This window comes from Quercus lobata, chromosome 1 (genome assembly GCF_001633185.2).
Source record: "Quercus lobata isolate SW786 chromosome 1, ValleyOak3.0 Primary Assembly, whole genome shotgun sequence".
In the NCBI taxonomy this organism is placed as follows: Eukaryota; Viridiplantae; Streptophyta; class Magnoliopsida; order Fagales; family Fagaceae; genus Quercus; species Quercus lobata.
This window is the reverse complement of record NC_044904.1, coordinates 11,316,351-11,339,332: the sequence shown is the minus strand read 5'-3', so window position 1 is coordinate 11,339,332 and position 22,982 is coordinate 11,316,351. Positions and strand designations below refer to the sequence as shown.

The window sequence follows — 22,982 nt, the reverse complement described above, 5'->3', positions numbered from 1 at the left end:
GCTCTAAGTATCACCTGTTCGATTCAGTGTTATTAAGCTGGATTGTTTCTATAATCACAGAGTAAGATCTTTTTATTAACTAGGACTTTGGTCCTAGACGTCGGTCAAAGTTTAAAAATAAAAAGAATTCACAAGATTGTACGTCTATTCATCGCGTTATCATTTCGGAAATATAGAGATAGAACATGCGAAGTAAAATAGTAACAATTTTTATTAATATAAAGATGTATTACAACGTACAAAGAGGGGCTTAAACAAGCCTATACAAAAGGTGGATCACCAAAACAATAAAAAAAGAAAAAACAACAACAATGCAGACAAATAAACAGTCAGATGCCTTTTTAAACTCGTCTCCAAAGTCATTTCAAACTCTGCCTCAGTAGCGCCCATATTGAGAGAAGGACATTCTTCAGAAGAAGATGGAGGAGATGAATGAAAAGAAGGAGGAGAAGAAGAGAGAGGAGATGAAAGGAAAGAAAGAGGAGCAAAAGAGGGAGAAGGAAAAGCACCAGGATGGGTCTGGTGGTGGAAAGAAGAAGAAAGAGAGGTAAAAGGAGATACCAGTGAACGAAGAGAGGAAGAAGCAGGGGCACTTAGTCCCTGCCTCAGTCCTGACTCCTAACACGCTGGTGCCATGTTAGTTATGCTCATGAGAGAGCGGCTGGTACTGATAATGAGTGACCCCAGCTCAGTCACGCCGAATGTTTAACGTGACGAGCCCTTGTTTCGGATTTTGGCTAAGAGGAGGGTAAAAAGGATTTTGAGTCTTCGCCATCCTTGCCCTGACCGAGTCATTTTAAGCTTTGTAAGAATGTGGAGTTTCTAGGAGAGGTATGGTTCTTTCATTATTTGCTCTTATCTTGAGTGTATCACGAGCTAGGATACAACTAGTGAATAAAGTAAACTCTGGAGGAAGCTAAAGGTTTCAGACTTCAGAGGGATTGAAAAGGTCTCTGTACGAAAGAAATATCCTCTTGTCTCCCTTCTTATACGAAGGGTGGAACGGAAGGTATTTAATCCGTCCAGATTTCCAAGAAAATTGGTAAACGAGGATGTACCCGTTCCACTTCCCCGCATCGTCAACAAACCATCGAAATTAAATGGTCTCGTAAATGTAAGTCATTAAAGGCGTGTTTTGGATAACCAAACGGCAGGAATGCGTTGTGAATGAATTCAGAGGAATGTCTCGTAGACCGGTACGTTTCCTGGGCAGATAAAGAAACGCCAACATTAATAAAGAGGCTGAGTTAAACGAGCCATAATAAAGGTTAGGTATTACCAAAACTCTCATTTCCAACCAAGAGGTCGGACAGTAGGGTTTTGAAGGGCTATTGTGGGGCCCAACAATTCGTGGGCCAATCCCATTTATTCATTGGGGCTCAAGGCCCAAGCCGAGAAGGGTTATAGTCTAAGATCGTTAAAACAAGTACAAAATGGCCTTGGGACACAACCGAGGACGACTCAGTCCTCGGCATGTCCGAGGTCCCATAAGAAGAAAGGGCAAAAATGGTACAGAAACAACTTGGGAAAAATCTAAAATATCTGTGCTAATAGAAAAGGGTATGCTGGAAAGAATAACGACCAGGGAAAGTTGCCTTTACTGCCATTCAATACTCTGCACTTGACAGAGCCATACTTTCTAGCTTTTACAACCACCCCCAACCACTCTGGGTATGGGCTGATGGGACAAGTATCAGTCTTGGAATGTCGATCCTACACGTGGACGAAAGATAAAAAAACACAGGCTAGTATAAAAGGAAAAGGGAACAATCAGGAGAGGGGGTTAGGAAAAATGGACAAAAACCAGAGCCTCCCAACCCGCCTCCTGGAAAAAGACTCCTAGGGCGAAAATGACTTAACCATGTATGAACACCACGAAAGACTCACCGCCTGGTGACTAAGGCCTAACCTTTGAAACCCACGCTCTACAAATGATATTGTTTGGGCCTTTTTACGTGCGAACCCAACACTGTTGTGGTTCGATACAAATCGCGTCCTTACAATATATATTCTAGTTGAAAACATGAAATAGTGTTTTGAAAATAGGTTTTTTTATTTTTTGAGAAGATAATGTTTTGAAAATATGATTTTAGTTATTTTTAACTATCATCACTTTTTGCTATTTACTTTATGGGCAATATTTATTACACATTGCACACTATTACACACAACACAAGTTTTTTTTTTTTCTTTTCGAGTTCAAAAATACTTTGTGTGAAACAAGGATATGTGTAATTTGTGTGCAACAGGTGTATAGTGTACACCAACAATTATTTACTTAAACAAACCTAACTTGTTTTTTATTTATTTATTTTTTAAGCTTATGTTAATAGGTGTTCTCAAGACAATTATTAGTAAACCATATCAATAAAGGTTTTAACGCCACTTTCATAAAAAATATTAAAAATTGTCCAAAAAAATTAATTATTTTTTTATAAAATATTTTTAAAAATAGTTCCTATTCGGTGACATTTGCCTTTTATATTAACATTTATCTTTGTTATTATGAATGCATACCCGCGCGGCAGGTACTTCAAAAAGAAGAAGAAGAAGAAGAAAACTAAACAAACACCTTATGAACATTGTCTCAAGTCTCAACTCTCAACTGACAATCAAATGAGATCTCAAAGCTACAACAGTCCTTCACTGCCAAATGTTCCTCACTCTAAACCACTGTCTTCCACAACTCTCACGCATACTCATACGCCATGTCTCAACCCAACAACAAAACCTCTCCACAAAACTCGTTCTCTTCCACGACCCCTCAGCACAATTGTCTTATATGGAACTATCCCAAAAGTTCTACGAGGCCATGAAAGCCTGTGCTTCCATCAAGTCCACACCCATTGCTCAAAAACTCCATGCACAGCTTATATCCACTGGCCTTGACTCTTCCGTTTTCCTTCAAAACCATCTCTTGCATTTGTACTCCAATTGCAATCTCATCGACGATGCTTGTTGGGTTTTCAACAACATTGAGTATCGTAATGTTTTTAGTTGGAACACGATGATTAGTGGGTTTGCTGATTTGGGTCGGATGAGTGAAGCAGAGAAGGTGTTTGATGAAATGCCTGAAAGAGACTCTGTTTCTTGGACTGTGATGATGTCGGGCTATTTCCGTAATGGTCAACCAGAAAAAACTTTAAATATGTTTGTTTCGATGGTACAGGATGGTAATTGTGTTAATGATCCGTTTTCTTTCACTTGTGCAATGAAGGCTGGTGGCAGTCTCGCATACATGAAGTTGGCTCTACAATTACATGGTCTTGTGGAGAAGTTTGATTTTGGAAGCAATGTGTATATGGCTATTCAGAATTCAATAATGGATATGTATATTAAGTCTGGAAAAGTGAGTTATGCTGAGAGAGTGTTTTTGAGGATCCCAAATCCAAGTTTGTTTTGTTGGAACAGTATGATCTATGGATATTCCAAATTGTATGGGGTTGGAAGGGCTTTCGACTTGTTCAACCAGATGCCTGAACGTGACTCCGTGTCTTGGAACACGATGATATCGATCTTCTCTCAACATGGCTTTGGGGTTCAGAGCCTTGGTACTTTTGTTGAGATGTGGAGTCAAGGTGTTAGACCGAATTCCATGACATATGCCAGTGTACTTAGCGCTTGCACAAGTATATATGATCTTGAATGGGGTACCCATTTGCATGCTCGGATTGTTCGAATGGAGCCGACTATTGATGTTCTAGTTGGTAGTGGTTTGGTTGATATGTATGCAAAATGTGGATGCTTAGAATTTGCTAGGCAGATCTTTGATAGCTTAACAGAACACAATGCAGTTTCTTGGACTTCTTTAATTAGTGGACTTGCACATTTTGGGTTAGAGGAAGAAGCTTTGGAACTGTTTAATCAAATGAGAGAGGCTCCTATTTCCTTGGATGAGTTTACTCTTGCAACGATTCTGGGGGTTTGTTCAGGTGAAAAGTATGTTTCAACTGGGGAGCAGCTACATGGATATACAATCAAGACTGGAATGGATTCCTCTGTTGCTATAGGAAATGCTTTAGTTACGATGTACACAAAGTGTGGAAATGTACAGGAAGCGAATCATGCATTTGAACTGATGCCAATAAGAGATATAATATCATGGACAGCAATGATCACTGCATTTTCTAAGATTGGTGATATTGAAAAAGCTCGACAATGTTTTGATCAAATGCCAGAGCAGAATGTCATAACTTGGAATTCAATGTTAGGCACATATACTCAACATGGTTTTTGGGAAGAAGGTCTCAAATTGTATACTTTGATGCAAAGGCAAGGAGTTAAGCCTGATTGGGTCACTTTTGCAACTTCAATTAGTGCCTGTGCTGATCTAGCAATACTAAAACTTGGTATCCAAATTGTATCTCAAGCTGAAAAATTAGGGTTTGGTTCTAATGTTTCAGTTGCAAATAGTGTTGTTACTATGTATTCAAGGTGTGGACGAATTGAAGAAGCACAAAAAGTCTTTGATTTGATACACGAGAAAAATGTGATTTCTTGGAATGCGATAATGGTGGGATATGCTCAAAATGGTCAAGGTAGGAAAGTTATAGAGATTTTTGAGAATATGTTGGAGATGAAATGCTCACCTGATCATATAAGCTATGTATCTGTTCTATCAGGTTGTAGCCATGCAGGGCTTGTAACAGAAGGGAAGCAATACTTTTATTCCATGACTGAGGATTTTGGTATCTCTCCAACATCTGAACATTTTTCTTGTATGGTGGATCTGCTTGGTCGGGCTGGGTTACTTGAGGAGGCCAAGAATTTGATTGATGGAATGCCTTTTAAGCCAAATGCTGCTATTTGGGGGGCTCTCCTTGGCGCTTGTCGGACCCATTGTGAATCTAAATTAGCAGAAGTTGCAGTGAGGAATTTACTTGAGTTTGATGTGGAAGAATCTGGAAGTTACATCCTTCTAGCAAATATATATTTAGATTCTGGCAAATTAGAAAGTGTTGCAGATGTGAGAAAACTGATGAGAGAGAAAGGAATACGAAAGAATCCTGGTTGTAGCTGGATAGAGGTAGAAAACAGGGTACATGTATTCACTGTAGATGAGACTAATCACCCACAAATCAAGGATATTTACAGAAAGTTGGAGGAGATGATGAAGAAGATAGAAGATACAGGAAACTACAAAAATGCAATTAGGTCACTTCGTGGACAAGGCTACCACAGTGAGAAACTTGCAGTGGCATTTGGTTTGATTAATTTGCCTACTTGGATGCCTATCCATGTAATGAAGAATCTTCGAGTATGCAATGATTGTCACCTGACAATAAAGCTGATTTCCCTTGTTACCTCAAGGGAACTTATAGTGCGTGATGGATACCGATTTCATCATTTCAAGAATGGATTTTGCTCTTGTGGAGATTACTGGTAATCTGAAGGTATCGATTTTGCTCTTGTGAAACCTACTGGTAATGTACTAATTTATTTTATTTAGAGGAACCAGTACATTAATTTTTCCCCCTCTCAATTGTGTCCGTGTGCCACTATATTTTTGTTATTTCAATTGAAGAGGGAAAAGAAAGTGAATAGAATAGATAAGTCTTGCAGAACTTATACCAAAAAAAAGAGAAAAAGATAAGTCTTGCAGCTTGGTCAGAACTCAAGATGCAAGTGACAAGTTTTCAAGCCCTCAAGCCTTCCTCTTCATACTCTTTTTTTTTTTGATGGGGACATCAGTGAGAGATTGCTCTCTAGGCTAGGAAGACAAGGCTGGTAAAGATGTAAGTAAACCCTCAAGGAAAGCAGTCTTCTTTGTGTTAGATTTCCTTGTGATGTTTTTGGTTTGTTTATCCTGTATTTTCTGTTTCATGATTGAGGTACTTCATAAGAAAGCCCTGGAAGAGGATCCTGAGTTTATGATTATATGAAAGGGAAGCTCTTCATCCTTGATCACAAGATCATGAAGAGAGAAAGGTATCTTCATCTTTTTCTATTTTATATGTACCTAAAAGAAGCATATGAATTGATTCCTGAGTGAACTTAAGCACAAAATTTGGCTTATCAATCAAGTGGTTGATCTTAAAGCCATTGCTTCAATTAGAACTCTGAAGTTACTGATCAAGAGTGTAATGATTACAACTACAAATATATTGATGGTTTCTGACAAACATTAAATTTGCAAGCAAATGATCATAGTCGATGTTAATTTGATATATATGGGTTCTAGATCAATTGTACTTTACAAAATTAAAAACGATAGGTTGTCTGAGTTCTAATTGTGCAATGTGATTTCATGATTGATTACTTCATAGTGTAAGCAATACTTGAAGCTTTGGGCCATCAAATCATGATGTAGTATTAAATGGTTGTCATGTTTTCTGTGGATTCATGAAATGCTAAGTCTAAACAAGCATGGCAGTAATGAAAGTCATGTAAAATACAAGAATAATAAATTTTTCTTGAGACTTTAAGTCTACCTGCAAGTTCCTACCTGTCGAGCAGCTTTTTCTCCTTCTCCAATCATTTTTTCTTCTCTTTTTCTTCGTATTCCAGCAAAACAATAATTTTTTGATGCTTTTCTTCTTCAGATTTCAGCAAGAGTAGAACTTTCCCATCTCTTTAATGCCAGAGTTTCTCTCTTTGACAGAAGTCTATGCTGAAGAGATTTCTGCAGAGTTTCAGTAATCTCTTTATTTATTTATTTATAAGTAGAGTTTTGGTAATCTCTTCCTTACAAAACTCTCTTTGACAGCAGAATATGCTAGAGAAAGATTTCATTGGAGTTTGGTACTCCTTGCACAGCAGGCCGATTTGATTTGATTTTTTTTAAATGACTCCAGTTTCTTAGGGAGTAGCTTTTTCAATTTAAAAGTCTTTGTATAGCAGATTGGCAACTTTGCTGGTTGGCTCCAGTTCTGATAATCTCGAAGTAACTGGGGTGTCTTAGAAACATCTTTTTCTAACATGGTGCAAGTATATCAAACTGCATACCTTAAAAATATTAATACCTGTTTGAGAATTTTATTTTTAAAATTTTGTTCTTATAGAATTAATACCGTTTCTTATTCTTTATATTTATAATAGTTTTATATATTGAGCCTAATTTCTAAATCAAATATATGCCTGGTTTCTTGTTTTGAAGGTTACATCAGAGTAACTTGAGTATTCTTTTCCTTCAACCTTGGAAATAAAAATGCTGCTTCAGGTGTATGAGAGGCTGATCTGAGGACTAGGCTGATTTATTAAATCCAGAGCATTAAGTGACTGCTGATGCTTCATATAGCGGAGTGTATGTATGCACACATACTAATTCAGTTAATTATCAATTTTTAATGGATTGTATCTAGTTCTTAAGAAGTACTTTGTCTGGATTTGTTCCAACTATTCTAGGTTTGATTTCCTTGATACAGGTTGTGACCTATCAGATGAATATGATTTCTTATTCTATTACACTATCTTCTATTTCCGATAATGCAACCAAACAAATTTAGAAGAAGACTAGAAAGGGCTTATCTTATTTTAATTTTCATTTAATAATCTGAATGTGTCCAGTGCTAGAAGTTTATGTATTTTCATATTTAAGAGAACTTGAAGATTTGCACTTGGGAGAGAATGAAGTTTTCACATATCAAGTCTCCATTGAACTAATAAGTGAGTTTTAAAAGAGCACATTATGGCTATGATTCCATGTCAATGATGACATAATAAATATCAGCACTATTGTAAGAGATGCCAAGGGTGAAACAATTGGAATTTTTGTATGAGCTCAGGGGTTTATTTGCATTTTTTGTATTACTTCCATTAATCTTTATGGTGCTAATTGCACATACCTGCAACAAAAATTAATCAAGCATACTAACACATTTGTAACTGATAGTGATAGGCACTGAAGAATATGAGCCAATTTTCTAACCAATTGGAATTTAATATCTTTATTCAATAATTTGGCCTTCAAGCCTAAGCCATAAGCCACATTAAAGAATCCTAAATGAAGGTAGGTTGATCATGCATATAACAGTCATCTTAGGGGCAAGACAATTCCTAATGTAAGATTAGTTGAATTGTAGCAATCTTACCCATGTGAAAGCCAAAAAAGGCAAATAAACTTGAAATCAATAAGAGTAAAATTTGAAAACAATGAGAAGAAAAAAGAGTAAATGTTACAAAAGCGCCAGGTTAGCACATATAATTGATGATGCTGGCCTTGTCATTGAATAGCATTATTGCACTCACAGACAGAAAGAAAAAGAAGTTGGTAATTGCCAGAAGTTTGGGATGTAACTACCAACGATTGCTACTTTCGGTAACATTTTGGCCTCTGCCACGTACTTGCATGTTATTAGGATTGGGCGTATAACCTGTAGAGCCCTGTTTCCCCCTCTGTTGGTCATTACTAGGAGTAGCACCGGCATTTATCTTCTGATGCCAGGCATTGTTTCTGTCATTTGTTGAATCTGTCCTAGACTGCCAGAAATTGTTGTTGTTCAGCAACTGAGTCCTTCCATATGACCTGAACCCTTCGTTGGACCCTGAATTTTTCAAATCCTTGTCCGTGAAGCCTTCTTTTTTACTAATATCAGTACCCACTGGCTTCCATTTCTGATTCAAAGCACAAGTACCATTGTAATTGGATGACCTGTTGTTTAAGTTATTACTTGAGCTAACAGGATGACTGTAACCCTTTCTAGCATTCCAACTTGATCCGGTACTATTCTGTTCGACAAAAGAAGAGCTAGGTAACACGATTCTTTCACCATCTTTGAGCTGAATTCTCCCAATGGTACTCTCAATATGTTTACTAATATTGGAACTATCATTTTGTTTCCCTCTACCAGCACCCCATCCATGATCAGCTTGTTTATGTACCACCTCAGTAGATGAGTCTGGCATAAATCTCCTGCAATAGCCTTCTTGAGTGCCATTATCTGCTTTTCTACACCCTTGGTGCTGCTGCAGTCTGTAATTCTCATCCTACTCACCAAATATAGGGGAAAAAATAGAAAGGGCGCAATAAAGAGAAAGCAAGAAATGAGATATCATACCTAGAGGGGGGTTTGTTACCCTGGTATTCATGCCAGAGTTCTGTTTCCAAAATATCATCTTCAGTAATAGTCTGCACCCATAAGAATATGGTTTTATAATAAATTCATAGTTGTTTCCTTTTCCATGTTGATATAGTCAATAATAATAAATGGAAATGTGTATTAAACTGAAATTTAGTTTATCATTTAACTTGATTAAAAGGTTTTGATTTGGAACTATGCGGAAAGAGAGAAGAATTACTAAAACTTTATTGGGAGGTAAGAATAGCAAATGCTAATTACTGCCTCTTTCAACAGATATCATAAATAGAATTTTATGCACGGGAAAATTTGGGTTGAAGTCAATACAAAGCTCCTTATTTTGAAACCGAAATACCTTCTCTGGAATGTTTACACCATCAAGTAAACGAGGAAAATGTGCATTACCATCAGGCATCTCAAAAGATACACATCTGCAAGATAAATTCGAGTAATATCAGAGGAAGCCAACAGAAAAAGAATTAAGACTGAAAAAAAAAGTGCTATAAACTTCATTGCCTTACAAAACACAGTTCTCTTCAATGTTGCAATGGACTTCTCCCTGATCCCTTTCAGTATCCTGATTAAGGCGACGTATAGAACCACTGATACCATCACTGACAGGTAAAAAGAGAACATGTAAAAGATCTGCGGGGAGTACATTTGTGAACAAGAATATAATCCAAGCTAAATAAAACAGTATCTATCTTGACCGATTTATCACATATTTGCAATTCTTCTACCCAGGGTAATTACTATAGTAGCTGTATTAGATTTGCAACTCTACAGTCCAAGCTCAAGAAAATAGCAACCTAGCACAAGAATTCACCAACCTCAAACTGGTATCTATCTTGACCGATTGATTTTGCATTGGAGTGAGAGACAAAACTTGAGATGCCAACTTGCATGTGCTACTCACATATAACCGGTCAGCACTGTTTCTGTTCCTCATTGCTTCAACCTCCTATACAACATCAAGTTTGAAAATAATAAAAACATAATTGTCAATAGTTCCAAAATTCCCTTTTATTCAAGAGCCTATAATACAGTCTCATACTGATAGATCCTTCTCTAGATCTTTCGTTTCATCTAGAAGGCGTCCTTCCTCTATAAAAGGAAGCTTGCAGATTCCCTGCAATGAGAAAAAAGAAAAAGAAAAAGATAAGAACATAGCACATAACACTACTTCACTATTGAATATGTAAAACGAAGTACCTGCAGAGTTGATGTGCCCTTTTAGGACACATTATTGAATGAAATCATAAAATTTGAGGACAATAGGCAAGTGAAAAAGATAAGAAACATAAGCAAACAAACCTGCCACATAAATCGCTTTCCATCCGTATCGACGTCAAAATCTAAGAATAAAACATAGAAAAAGGTTAACTTTAATATAAAATTCATTGGAACTAACCAACTCAAAAAAAGAGACTACCTGTAGGATAAAAATCAATGATGTTAGACTCTTCATTTGTCATAAGAGCGTGATAAACTTTAGGAAGTGCATGAGCACTACATAGGAGCACATTTGGTTAATTGTTTAACTATGCACCCAAAAAAAAAAAAAAAAAATCTAAAATGAAGAAGAAACAGGAAATTGGAGTTACCTCAGTGGAGATAGGACAGACAATAATTGATCAAATGGTTTGAAAGGGTAACCCTTTTTAAACTTTACTCTAACTTGAGCAAGGCCCTTCAAATCTGAAGCAGAGGGTCCATAGTGGTACGGATAAAACCTGTAGCATAATTCAGTTAAGATCATTGATTAGTAAATTTCCTTACATCATTAAGTACCATTGTTAATGGGGCACTTCATCTCATAGAATTGTCTTACCATGTCCATGATGGGACTCCTGAAAAATAATATAGTAGAACCCACAATAGTCCTTCAGTGTAGTTCTTAACCTTCAAGTATCAAGAAAGAAGTAAAAAATTTAGGAGTATATTAATTCATTCCAATAGAAGAGGATGATAGGAAGGAGTAAGTAAGGTCTTATTGAATTGGTTAATTTGAAGACCACAAAACTGAAAATTGAGGAGCTTTAGTCAAACATCAACTGATTTGAGCTTCATTCACTCTGCTTAAATCACCATTGCATGACACTTAATAAATTCAAGATGTAGCAAGTGTTGTAATTTCTGAAGAAACAAGAAAAAATTTACTATGGCTGATTCTTACTATCTCTTTCCTAAGGTTTTCAATTTCCCCAGAGCTTTCTGCAGAAAATTTCTCTTTGTAGTATCTGTCTTTCCAACCAGAGTTCCCCAATCTCACCTGTGCATGTGGAATGAATAAGAATAAACCCATCAAGCATCTAGAAAAACAGACATGCATGTGCCTTCTAGAGAGAACTTGAAGAACAAGCAACAAGTATCACTAAAAGTGATTATTACTTTGTCAGTCCCCAGACCGCCATTCTTAAATAAGTCAAACTTTTTGCGAAGGTTGGATTTCAACTTTTCTTTCAACTCTTTCGTATTTTTGATAACCTGCAACATCAGAAAAGAAAGAAAGAAACTAATCAAGACAGAGAAAGGTTATATAAAATCACAATAAATAATAACCAGAGATATTTTTTTCTTTCTCTTGGTATATAAATAAATGGAATATCTATTTATATAAAGAAGATATTTTAGTTTCTCTTAACCAACAACAGATTACAAATTTTATCATGCCAGTCTTAATTAAGAAATTGAAATTATTGAATTTAAAAGTGAAAGAAAAAATACAACCAATTCCTTAAGTGGTATTTTAAATATACCTCTGTATTCATAATAATGGAATTTTTATCTTTTGTGAAAAAAGATGACTTACCTCAAAAGATGATACATTTTGTACTGTCACGGTTGCTGAACCTATGAAACTTGATGCTTCTTCATGATCATTATCCCTAGGATGAAACTCCAGATTGCCACATTCATTATCTTCTTGCTAGAGAGGCATTCAGTTTAGCAAATTTTCCATTAGCTTTGAGCAGAATGCACAGTGCTATTCAAAATTAATTAAAAAAGTTTACTCACATCATCTAAATAATAGCAAAGCCGTCTAAGTTTGCGATTACGCAATTCCAATCTTTTCTTGAAGATTTTATCTTCATATGAGCCAACCAAAAGAATGAACTTCTCAACCCTGGATAATTTTATATAACCTGCTCTTTTATCTTCAGCAGGCTTTTAGTACAAGGAAATGTGAAAATAAATTAAACCCTACACAACAAGTATTGGAAAGAAACTACAATAAGAGAGTGTGTGTATTACCCGGCTCATGTCAACTAGATAGCCACCAAAGTTCTTGAACTCTTTCATGTAAACATAAATCAACAAATCTATGGCACCCTGAAAAAGGATGGTACAAATAAGTTAATTCTAAAATTTTACCTATAAAAATCATTTATTGATTCATTATATGAATATAACAAGTAGGGGTGCATGTATCACTTGATCAGACCTTATTCACGTTTATTTTTTCTGCCTGAATTCCTTACTCATGAATTGCATCAATGTGTAATGACATTGAAAAATATTTTCATATTAATTTGATCTATTTGAAACAGCTATTTCAACAAACTCCAATAATAATTTTTTTTTGAGAATGTAGAAATACAAATACAGAGATAAATATATTTCAACTCATTCTGTAATGGCACATAAATGGTCACGGGATATTATTTTATTTTATATAAATCAAAATCTCAAGAGATAAAATGTCATTCATCAACACAGAAAGGTGCTTCAAATATTTCTTTAATCCTCGATTGAGGATTAATTACCCTAAAATTGACACTTGTTGATTTAGAAAAGGCAAATACTTCCTGATTAACTAATCTATTTGTTTTCAATCAAAAAGCAGAAGTTCATGCATCTGATAGGGTGTTTGGCAATGAAAATTGAAAAAGGCAACACAACCTCATGAAGTTCTAAAGTAGGCATGTGGGGTAGGAAATCATTTCCCGCGAAAAAGCATATGAAGACAAAGTCATCAACAATCCTCTCAAGGTCAAACTTGAAATTCTCAGGAGGATCAGTTATTTTTATGTCTAGCTCCAAATATTCCCTTAAAATCCATACATGTAGAAACTGCAAATGTGACAGAAACAAAAGTGTAAGTGGATGGAATATCAAAGCTTTTGACTCAAGTAACTGAGGTCAAAGGAAATCATGATACCCCATAAGGCTTCTTGGCCAAAGATGCACTTTTCTTGACCACGTTAGAAGAATTAAACAATCCTCCTCCACTTTTCTCTAAGCTGGACTCGAATTTGAGGCTTGTTTCTGAAGCTGATTCACCAACTGGTTGCTGTGCTTGTAGCACATCCTATATTAATGATATCAACAAATGAAAATTAAGAATACATGTAAATGTAAAGATCCCACAAACATAATCCTTCGACTCAAAACTTTTTAGAGAAATTAAAAAAAAAAAAAAAAAAAATCAATTGTTACAACAAGTAGGGAGATGGGATTTAAATCAATTGACAAGGTTCTTGGCATATTCTTAAAATGAATGGTAAGCAGCATTCTTGGTTGTCTGTAATTAATCTGTCATTTTGCCCCAACCCAATACAAGTTATCTGTTATCCTACTTCAAGTTTAGGTACTTACAAAATACATCAATAACATTTTATTATCTCACAGTAGTAGAGGGTGACAAAAGGGGAGCAGAGTGAAGGGGATCAGGGTGGTTTAATTAATCACTTTGTTTGGATATTTCTAAATGAAGCGGGGAAAGGTCGCGGGACGAGATACCCCTCCAAACATCAAAACACCCATTAAGAGGCAAGCATTCTAGGCCTTTGCTCCAAATTGTAACATCTCAAAGTCACCCTATGACTTATCATTAGAGGAATTATATCTAAAATGTAAAGTGTCTGTGACAACTAGTCAAATTCACCTCTCTCAAAATGGAAAAATGAACTTCATGTGTTGCTAAAGCGAGCATTATCAGATCAGCATCCTGCATGCCAATATCAAATGACAATATCATTCATTTAAACATAAAATTAACTGATGAATGGTAAATAGGTTCAAGGAGATGAAGGAGACATTATATATAAAATTGGGATCAAAGTTATATCCAAGTGTAACTCTATTTTTTTAAAACAATATCAAGTGTTAGTGTAACTCTATGTTAACATTATACCATTAGAAAACTATTTATATGATTAGTATATTAAAATTTTCACTGTTGGATTTACATAACATGAACAGCATATTTCATGCTAATCATCCATAAACTCTTATTTTATGTAAAAATTTAAATATTTTAGAAATGAGATAGCTATGATTTCTAATCAACTTAAAAAATTTTCAAGCATAGAGGATAACAAAAAAAAGAAAAAAGAAAAGAAGCAATTTAATGGTAGATTTGTCAAAATACACATTCAATAAAAATTTATTAAATTGTATGACATTACAAAAAGTTTTATAAGGTGAAACCTCAATCCAACCCGTATGATTGCACATATATATACATGTGACAATACAAAACAAAGAAACTAGTAAAGTTCTCATACCAGACCATACAGGCAGTGCCTGGTATTTGGATCATAACCACTAACATTCCGCTGATAGCGTATAAAAGATATAATTTTGTGTTCTCCCTCACCAGGAACATTGGAATCAGAGAGGATAACCTATTTGAACAAATATGAATCAAATAAAGAATTAAAGGATAAGTAGGCATAGGTTGCATGAAGGAACTCCAAAACAAAATGCACTTGAGTGTAACAAATGCTGTTCTCTAATATGATTTAGTATTCAAAAATAATATGGACAAAACCTTGATGTTTCTCCATCCTGGATCATTATTTATACGTGAACTAATATAGCTTCCAAGGGCCTTTGACAATTTGTACATAAATTCTGTTCCTGGAGTGATAATATTAGAATCTGAAACTTCAGATTCACGTTTTGGAAGAACCGGTTTTCCTTCCCTTTCAAATTGTCTTCTCAGCTTTTCTTCCTCGGCTGCCTGTATATATATTGTAGCCAACATGAAGATAAAAGAACATAGTGTATCAAATAGAAAAGCACAACTCTAGACACAAATTCAAAAGAAGGAAAACCCACAGCGATTTCATTGTCCTTAGCAGTCCGAAAACGTCTGCATCGTTGTTGATTCATTTTAGCCCGTGGAGCAACTCCATCTACATATGTATAAATTGAAAATTTGTGTATGTCAAAGGCTACACTCATACTCTAAAATGCATTGTGTGTTTGTCAAACGCTGAAATGAAAATGCATTAGTAACACAATATTTAACTAATTATTGTCAATTAGTTTAAGTCAGGAACATGTTGAAGTTGAAGGAAAATCAATCTCACCGATGGCCATATAAAGTAACTTTCTTGGTCTTACAATGCTGAAAAGGTGATCAATGTATTCAAAGATATTGTTGAAGACTTCTTCAAAGGTTTCCGGTGGGCTAGGCTGATACGTACATAACAAGAAAAAAAAAAACATAAATAGACTACAGATGTAAATACACTGTTATCAACGATGAAGTACAATGCAAAATAAGCTAAAGATGAACCAACATGATCATCGGGGTGGAAGCATGGGTGGATAATCCCATTCATATCAAGGTAGAGATTATCAAACTCAATGCCATTTGGGTTTGGCAAGGTGGTATCTATTTTCTCTGAGTCTTGTTGTTGTCTCTCTTCAATGGCTTTAACCACAACATTCGGGTACTTATTTATCAACCATCGATAAAACGACGGCACACCCATCTCTCAGTCCTCTCTCACTTTAGCTGAAATGGTTCTCTCTGGATAACTCTTGGGCTCTTAACTACAAGAGCATAACAGATTGGCTGACCTATGTTACATAGACGTATATATAGAAGGGCCATGAAAAAACAATAAAGAAGAAAATCCAAGCGTCAGATAGTGGCTACGAGATACGAAGAGGCAGCCAAAATTCTCAGCTAGCTATGTAGCTATTCATTATTGATGTTCCAGTGCTTTTGATTAATTTGTCGGACATTTATTCGTGAAGGGCCCCAAATGTACTAGAGATTAAGTTCGAATAAAGAACATGAAGAATTTTGGCCGGTTATTAAAGAAAAATTGTACGATATTTTCATATTCCTTTACCGATAAATTCTAAGTGGCAAATCGTTAATACTATTATTTTTGTTTTCTTTCTTTTGCTTCAATACCAAAAATTACCAATGAGTCCAAAGTAAAGACACCGGTTGGAACATTTCATGACTTTTTTTTTTTGAGCAAAAGTTCATGACTTCTTGTCTCCCGCAATTTATCTGTCCCTTCTGTTTCTTTAACTCTGCTTTTTTTTTTTTTTTTTTTTTTTTTTGCTGAGATATTCTTTTACTCTGCTTTAGATTCGATATTTGAAAATTGAAATAAAGTTCTATCCCTTCCTTTTGAAGCAAGTTGTAGTACTAGTAAATGATATATTACAACAGTCCTTGCCTTTTGCTTTTGATTATTCAGAATTTTTATTGAAACCAAAACACATTTGTACAACAACAGTCAAGATCAAGCCACTCTCTTTACAACAAATCCTATATGCAAAAACAGAACAGAGAAGACATCTAGGGGCCTGATAGGAGAGTTTGAATAATGTTGTTTAAGTGTTTTTGATATATATGTGGGTGAAAAAATATATTGAAATATGTGTAAAGTTGTTTAAAATGTAAAAAAGTGTGTTGGAACTTGCTCACCAAAGAGAGCCCTAATGATTCTGATCTTCCTCTATCAGAGTTATATCGGCACAACACATTGTGTGGGCTTAGGGCCCATTAAACTAGTCTCTTTAGGTTAGCAATCCTAGTCCAAGTATATCTAAGCCTAAGCCCTCTACGCCCAATAATTTACTGAAGGATTCTACTCCTTGTTCCCAAATAAAAAAATGATAATAAAAACCTCAAAATTGCACAAAAAATCTCAAAAATTATTGGATGATAATTAATTTTATTAAAAGAAAAACTAAAAGTGGGTCTCTTATTTCTAAGAGTGTCCTTAAAATATTGGATTAATAGAAATCCAACCCAATTGAAACTATTAAGATGTTTCATCAAAATCCTCTAAAAAAAAAGTTGTTTCATCAAAAGAAAATTTTTATGAATGTGTTTGATATAAGCAGATTAACTATGATCAATAGTTAAAGAGATTTTAATAAAACCTAAGTACATAACTTTTTCATCAACAAAAAAATCCCTAAATACATAAAAATAATTAATAATTTTGCATCTTAAAAAGTAGTAAGAACTAAGAAGAATTTTTTTTAATTATAATAATAAAAAAAAGTTAAATAGATATATTTAACTGATATTTAAATATTAAAAAAAATATCCCTTAAAATTATCACCTTAGACCTTAGTTGTATTGACTATTAAGTAATCATATACATGTTTTTTAGCTGCCATTCATGCATTAACTTGTTTTGACAAACCTATCATACATGCAAATTTTACTTGTAGCTAGGGTTTGTTTTACCTTTTCCCCCTACAAAATGTATACATGAAAAATTGGAAATTTCGAAATATAGTGGGAATGTGGGATGTAAAGCTAGCCAATTTTAATTTTTCTCCCTGTAAACATTTGGAAAAGATTTGCGTCTTTTTGGAACTACATTGGGGTGTAAGAGGTTAAAAGGGGTGCAAATTCGATAGTAATTTTGATGAGTTTTGGTCAAACCACTGAGGAATTTTGAAGTTGAGGCATAGCTTTTGCTCGGGGAGTACAACGGGCAGGGAAGTGTTGTGATTGTTGGAGTATGTGTATTTCAAACACTTAACTTTTGCTTTGTGTCCTAAATTTTTATAAGTTTATAAGCCTTTGCATATCTTAAGTGATAAGTTGGAATAAAATGGGCTAGGTGTTGGCTTGGGCTTGGGTTTGTTATATCTTTCTTGGGTCTCATTCTTTTCTCTTTTTCTTTTGGCCCAAATTTGATTTGATTTGTCCGTTGGTGAGTATCTAAGCAGCCCGTTAGGCATTTAATGAACAACCCGTTGGGCATCAAATCTACACAGTAACCATTAGAGGTCTATTCCATTAGTTAGCCCACTAGTCTTCCTTTAGTTGGCATATAAAACTCTTGTTCTCACTTCTTTCTCTTTAGTTTTTTCCTAGCCTCTTACTGCCGCCACTCTCCCTTTGTTTAGCTCTAAATTTTCTGCTTATCTCCACAAAATTTCAGCTTTTAATTTTTAGTTTTAAGGAAAGGCTATTAAGATTGTTCTTAGTTCTTCTTGTTTGAGTGTGTGATCAACTTGAAGAAATCACTATAGTCTAATCCTAGGGGATTATTCGGCTAAGAGAGCCATTCGCGTTGAGTTCTACTCCGGGTGGCACGAATCAACCTTCAAAGGCAACACATTTTGCGTGATTCTATAGTTTGTGAGATCTTTTTAACTTTGTCTATTTATTTTTGTCATTGCTAATTTTTTAGGGTTTATATTGTTGAATCAAAACTTGTTTATTTAGCCATATTTTCTAACAATGCAAAGTGCTTGTTATCATTAATTAGGCGGCGGAGATAAAAAGGGGAGGAAGAGAGAGGAGTGGAGCGCAGACATGTCACAGTAGTAGTATTTATTAGGAGCATATCTCAATGTGAATTATGTTTGATATCTTGTCTCCCATAGTTGTTTATTTGGATTTTGGATATTCACTCATTGGTGGCACATTTTCAATATCAATAAGTTTATAGATACAAAAATTTCACAACTATATCGAGATGGCAAATTATTATTAATAGGTAGAAAACTGATGAATAAAATATGTTCAGATAAAATTTAATAAAAATTGTGTTTGTAACATTGGAAGCGGTACACGTATCTATATTTCTTTCAACCCACTAAATGGTGGTTAAAAAGACTATCGAAATATAATTTTAATCACATTATATTATTAATGAGTCATATGATTTATTTAAATAATATATGTGGATATTTTATAAATCGTAATATTTCTTATCTCCCTTACAAGAGTCATCCCTCTACAACGTTGTGAACAAAATCTTTCCACGCGTCCCCTAAGCAGGTTGCTAGGCCTACCCCTGATTTTGGGGGAAAGTTCCCTTCAACCCACCAATAGAAGCCTATAAACCACCATTCTTAATCACAAATAGCAGCATCTACTATCTACAAGAAATTACTGTTATTATATTATATTTCCTTTTTGAAAGCCGTTACTCATCAGAGCTCCTTAGACCAACTGAACAAACTCAAGGAGACAACAATCAAACGCAATTCACATTTAAAGAGCCCATATTCAAGATCCCCAAATAAGGACAAGCCCATTTTCATGTAACCACCAAAAGATGGAGGAGACCGATCCACAAGTTAAATTAAGCAAATGGAACCAAATGATTTTGGATTTTGTTGAAGATATATTTATGTGTGGGTTTAGCTATTATAGTCTCTATTAATTTAAACCTTGTTTAGAATTCTTTTTGTAACATACATAGAGGTGTAGCCATTAGGATTTTATAACGTGGATGTAAACCATCATGTTGAATCAAATAATTTCTTTGTTCTCTCTCTTTCTTTCATGCTTTGGCTCTCTATTTTAATTTCATCAGATTCAATTTAATTACGACCTTTTATGGAATACCCTGAAACCTACTATCCTATATGCACTGCGAACTCATAGCAGCATCCAAATTAGACTACCAAATTACTTTAAAGTGGATGGATTCAACTATCCTAAGGTAAGCTTAGACATCTCAAACTCAGAATCAAAAGCGAGTACCAACAAAGCAAAATTTGTACTCGTGGTGATCTATATATATATGTTGGTAAGCTTCAATACCTTTATTGATGTATACACACATGGGGCATCACTCATAAAGATGTAGGTATATATGAGAGCCGCCGAGGTTGGAAAATACCTTGTCCATGATGAGAGTAATAACTTTTATTTTTTATTTTTGGGGTTTTGATATATGGCTCATTTGTCAGAATGTGTTCAATGGGATATATGTTAGATGTCCCACCCATTACCAGAAGTAGGCAGAGCAGGTAATTATTGTGAAAGGGACTATCAGATGAAAGAGAGGACTGAGGATAGTGGAAACTGGGATAGACTCGTTCAACTGCATTGATCTGTAAACAATAATAATAATGTAGAATAGTAATTAGTAAGTAGAGGTAGGTGGAGGAGTTAATCCTCTTCTTCTTTAGAATGTATGTAACCCAACTTTTATAAAGTGAAAAGTAAAGTTAGAATATGATATTCCCCCTACGTAAACTCATACTATTTTTTTTCTAAAGCTTTTTACGAGCTTAACATAGCCTTTGTTATGATTTCACTCATGTGGCCCACGATCTATATCTTACTTAACGTGACAAAAATTCAATCCTGATGGACCTGATCCCAGAATTGTTAGTTCAATTTTATCTGTTTTTTTCTTTTTTCCTTCAATTAATATTTGGGCTGGTATATGAGTTTGAGGAACTCGACCAAAAAGTCAGTGATTCAACCTGAAAATTTGAGAAGATTCAAAAAGTTTAATTGCAATTAAATTGTCTACTAATTAACTACAAATTTCACGGAGAAAAACTCCGGAATAAGATAAAGTGATGGTTTTTACTTTCTAGTCTCTTAACAAATTTAATAAAGCGATTAAAATTTTAATTCTTAATGTGTCTAATATTAGAGTAATGTCAAGAAAAAAAGTATCTCGTGCACCTGATATATAAACCATTATTTTACTGATATGTGGGTCTTATACATGTAAGACTCATATGTCAGTGAGACATTGGTCTCATACGTCTGACTCCTTGAATGACAAGTAAGTTTGTAGTTTGTTCACATCATCAAAGAAACTAAAAAAATGATCAATTGTCCTTAATCATAATTCAAACACAAAAAAAATTAAAAAAAGGGGACTTTCATGCTTGTTCTTCTTGATGATAATATATTTAACTAAAAGCATTTCACGCTCGCACGCAGTGCTTATAAATCTCACACTAGAGAACGTGATGACACAATTTGGTGTTGTATTTCCACAGAACACGATCCAAAATACATGCTACTAGGTAAACGCACCCTTAAGAAGTTTTGTGTTTTTGTATTACAGTTTAAATGAGTTAAAAAAATGATCGACCATCGTCTCTCTCTGGAATCTGCACCAATAAATCAAAGCCAGATCTTACTGGGGTTGAATTTAAACAAGTTGTCTGCGGTCCCCAAACGATAGGGCCCCCACTTGGTCAACTATACTAATTAGTAATTACCAGGCTCATTCTCAAATCTCTAGAGATTTATGTTATTTCATTGTTAACTATATAAACTCGATCCGCCATCCCATTATTCATTATTATTCACTGTTTTCAAATCTTGCTGCAATTTGTAAATAAAAATTTCAGTCTTATATGACACATTGATCATCTTTTATTGGTTAGAGAAACTCATATTAAGATCTAAAGGACACCTTTTATTTTTTGGCTAACTTTAAAGGACACCAATGAGTAACCTCTCGTTTTGTATCTCTTGGAATATGCATGTAACGGAGCATCAAACACATTGCTCTTCACACATAATTTATGTACATTAACAAATCATAATAAATCAAAGCATACTAATAAGTAATAACCCTCTTCTCATACAAAAAATAAAAACCCAGTACTAATCATATAAAATGAGTGCCTCCTCTATTACCCCTTTAAATTTGTTTATAATAATCTTCTCTTACTTAACAAAAAAGTCATATAGTATTATCCAATATAGGGGGCTAGACAAGAGAGCAATAATAACTAATCAAAGCAAATTAAGTACTGGTTTAAACGTCCACACTGCAACCTTGCACCACTGTTTCAAACTTCATGACCGGTCCAACTGTAATTCCACCATCAGGATTAAAGCCACCAAACTTAATATACGCAGGACAATTCACATTCAAATCGTACTTCCCAGAGATCCAAGTTCCCACTTGCCACTTCACACACCCATTAAGCCTGATATTGAGCAACACAGACCCAACATTCAGGTCCTGTTCCAAAGCCATCATTAACCCAGGCGCCACAGGGATCGTATTCCCATACAAGAAAGGAGACCACACAGCTATCTCTTTGTGATCTTGGTACGTTGAGGGGAGCACAGTTGGCATCGTCACTTGTTGGCTTCGGTAGGTGGCGTAGACGTCAAGTTTCTGGTAGTAGATTCCAACTTTGCCCATGCGGTTTTTTGAGGCAACAGTGATCTGCATGCTGGTGGTGAGGGTGGAAGGGTCGGTGGTTGAAACGTTGAAGACATAAACGGTGGCTTCTTGGAGGACGAAGCGAGGCTTTGTGGGGAGGAGGATGATCCAGACAAGGAATACAACAAAGAGAAAAAGGGCAATGAAGACGGCTATGATGGTTAATATGAGGTGGTGCCTGGCTTTGTCACGGTCATGGTGGCCACAGTCTTTCGAACTCATGGCTGCCTTCACTGGAGGTGGTAGTGGAGGTTTAGGGATAGAGGGTACTTTTAGTGGGGGCACTGAAAACTCTAGCTGGTAACAAAGAAGAGAGCAAAGTTAACTTTGAAAGGAATTTACCAGGAGAGAGTTTCTCTGAGAAAATGTGCATTATATAGACAAAGAAAAAGCATATGCTAAATAAATAAATAAATGAAAAGAAAATGAAAACTATTGGCTCATCATGTTTGAGTGTTTGATACATTTTAGTTTAGGTAGTTAGATAATCATTATAACCTTAATTGATTGTTTGATAGATCATGACGCATAAAAAATAATGTGTTTATGTATTGAAAAACAGTGATTTAAAAATTAAAAAAAAATTCATATAGTGGAAGACTGGAAGTTGGACTTTACTCATAAAAAATATGATCACAGATTTATAAGTTTTGTAACATAGCCTTATAAAATAAGTTAATTTTTAAATACAAGATAATTTTTTTTTATTATTAAAAACTCTATTTAGTATGCTATTGATGTGGTACCTTAACTTAATTAGTAATAACTTTTAAATTTTCTATTGAGTATTGGAGA

The 22,982-nt window shown here is 34.9% G+C and overlaps 3 protein-coding genes across 4 annotated transcripts; 1 reads left to right on the top strand and 2 right to left on the bottom strand.

Annotated features, from left to right (window-relative positions):
• Positions 1-2,529: 2,529 nt before the first annotated feature.
• Positions 2,530-7,404, top strand: LOC115978702 (pentatricopeptide repeat-containing protein At2g13600-like). 2 transcript variants are annotated; one of them, XM_031100551.1, is made up of 2 exons: positions 2,530-5,928; positions 7,097-7,404. In XM_031100551.1, the coding sequence occupies exon 1, from the start codon at positions 2,654-2,656 to the stop codon at positions 5,384-5,386; it is 2,733 nt and encodes a 910-aa protein (XP_030956411.1). In that variant the 5' UTR covers positions 2,530-2,653; the 3' UTR covers positions 5,387-5,928; positions 7,097-7,404. The 2 variants fall into 2 exon arrangements, with proteins under 2 accessions (XP_030956411.1, XP_030956419.1); XM_031100559.1 differs by lacking the exon at positions 7,097-7,404 and adding an exon at positions 6,543-7,078.
• On the bottom strand, positions 2,547-22,543 carry LOC115978718 (NDR1/HIN1-like protein 1). Its single transcript, XM_031100566.1, has 2 exons — positions 21,716-22,543; positions 2,547-2,563 (listed from the first exon to the last, which is right to left on the bottom strand). Exon 1 carries the CDS (start codon positions 22,407-22,409, stop codon positions 21,771-21,773), a length of 639 nt encoding a protein of 212 aa, XP_030956426.1. The 5' UTR covers positions 22,410-22,543; the 3' UTR covers positions 2,547-2,563; positions 21,716-21,770.
• LOC115978696 (5'-3' exoribonuclease 3-like) lies at positions 8,061-15,937 on the bottom strand. The gene is made up of 23 exons (XM_031100542.1): positions 15,551-15,937; positions 15,338-15,443; positions 15,084-15,160; positions 14,794-14,985; positions 14,528-14,647; positions 13,906-13,968; positions 13,180-13,329; positions 12,921-13,091; positions 12,273-12,350; positions 12,036-12,185; positions 11,830-11,946; positions 11,409-11,504; positions 11,194-11,289; positions 10,849-10,919; positions 10,622-10,750; positions 10,450-10,526; positions 10,332-10,372; positions 10,072-10,146; positions 9,848-9,978; positions 9,539-9,631; positions 9,373-9,448; positions 8,997-9,067; positions 8,061-8,911 (listed from the first exon to the last, which is right to left on the bottom strand). The coding sequence occupies exons 1-23, from the start codon at positions 15,743-15,745 to the stop codon at positions 8,236-8,238; spliced, it is 3,051 nt and encodes a 1,016-aa protein (XP_030956402.1). The 5' UTR covers positions 15,746-15,937; the 3' UTR covers positions 8,061-8,235.
• Positions 22,544-22,982: the final 439 nt, after the last annotated feature.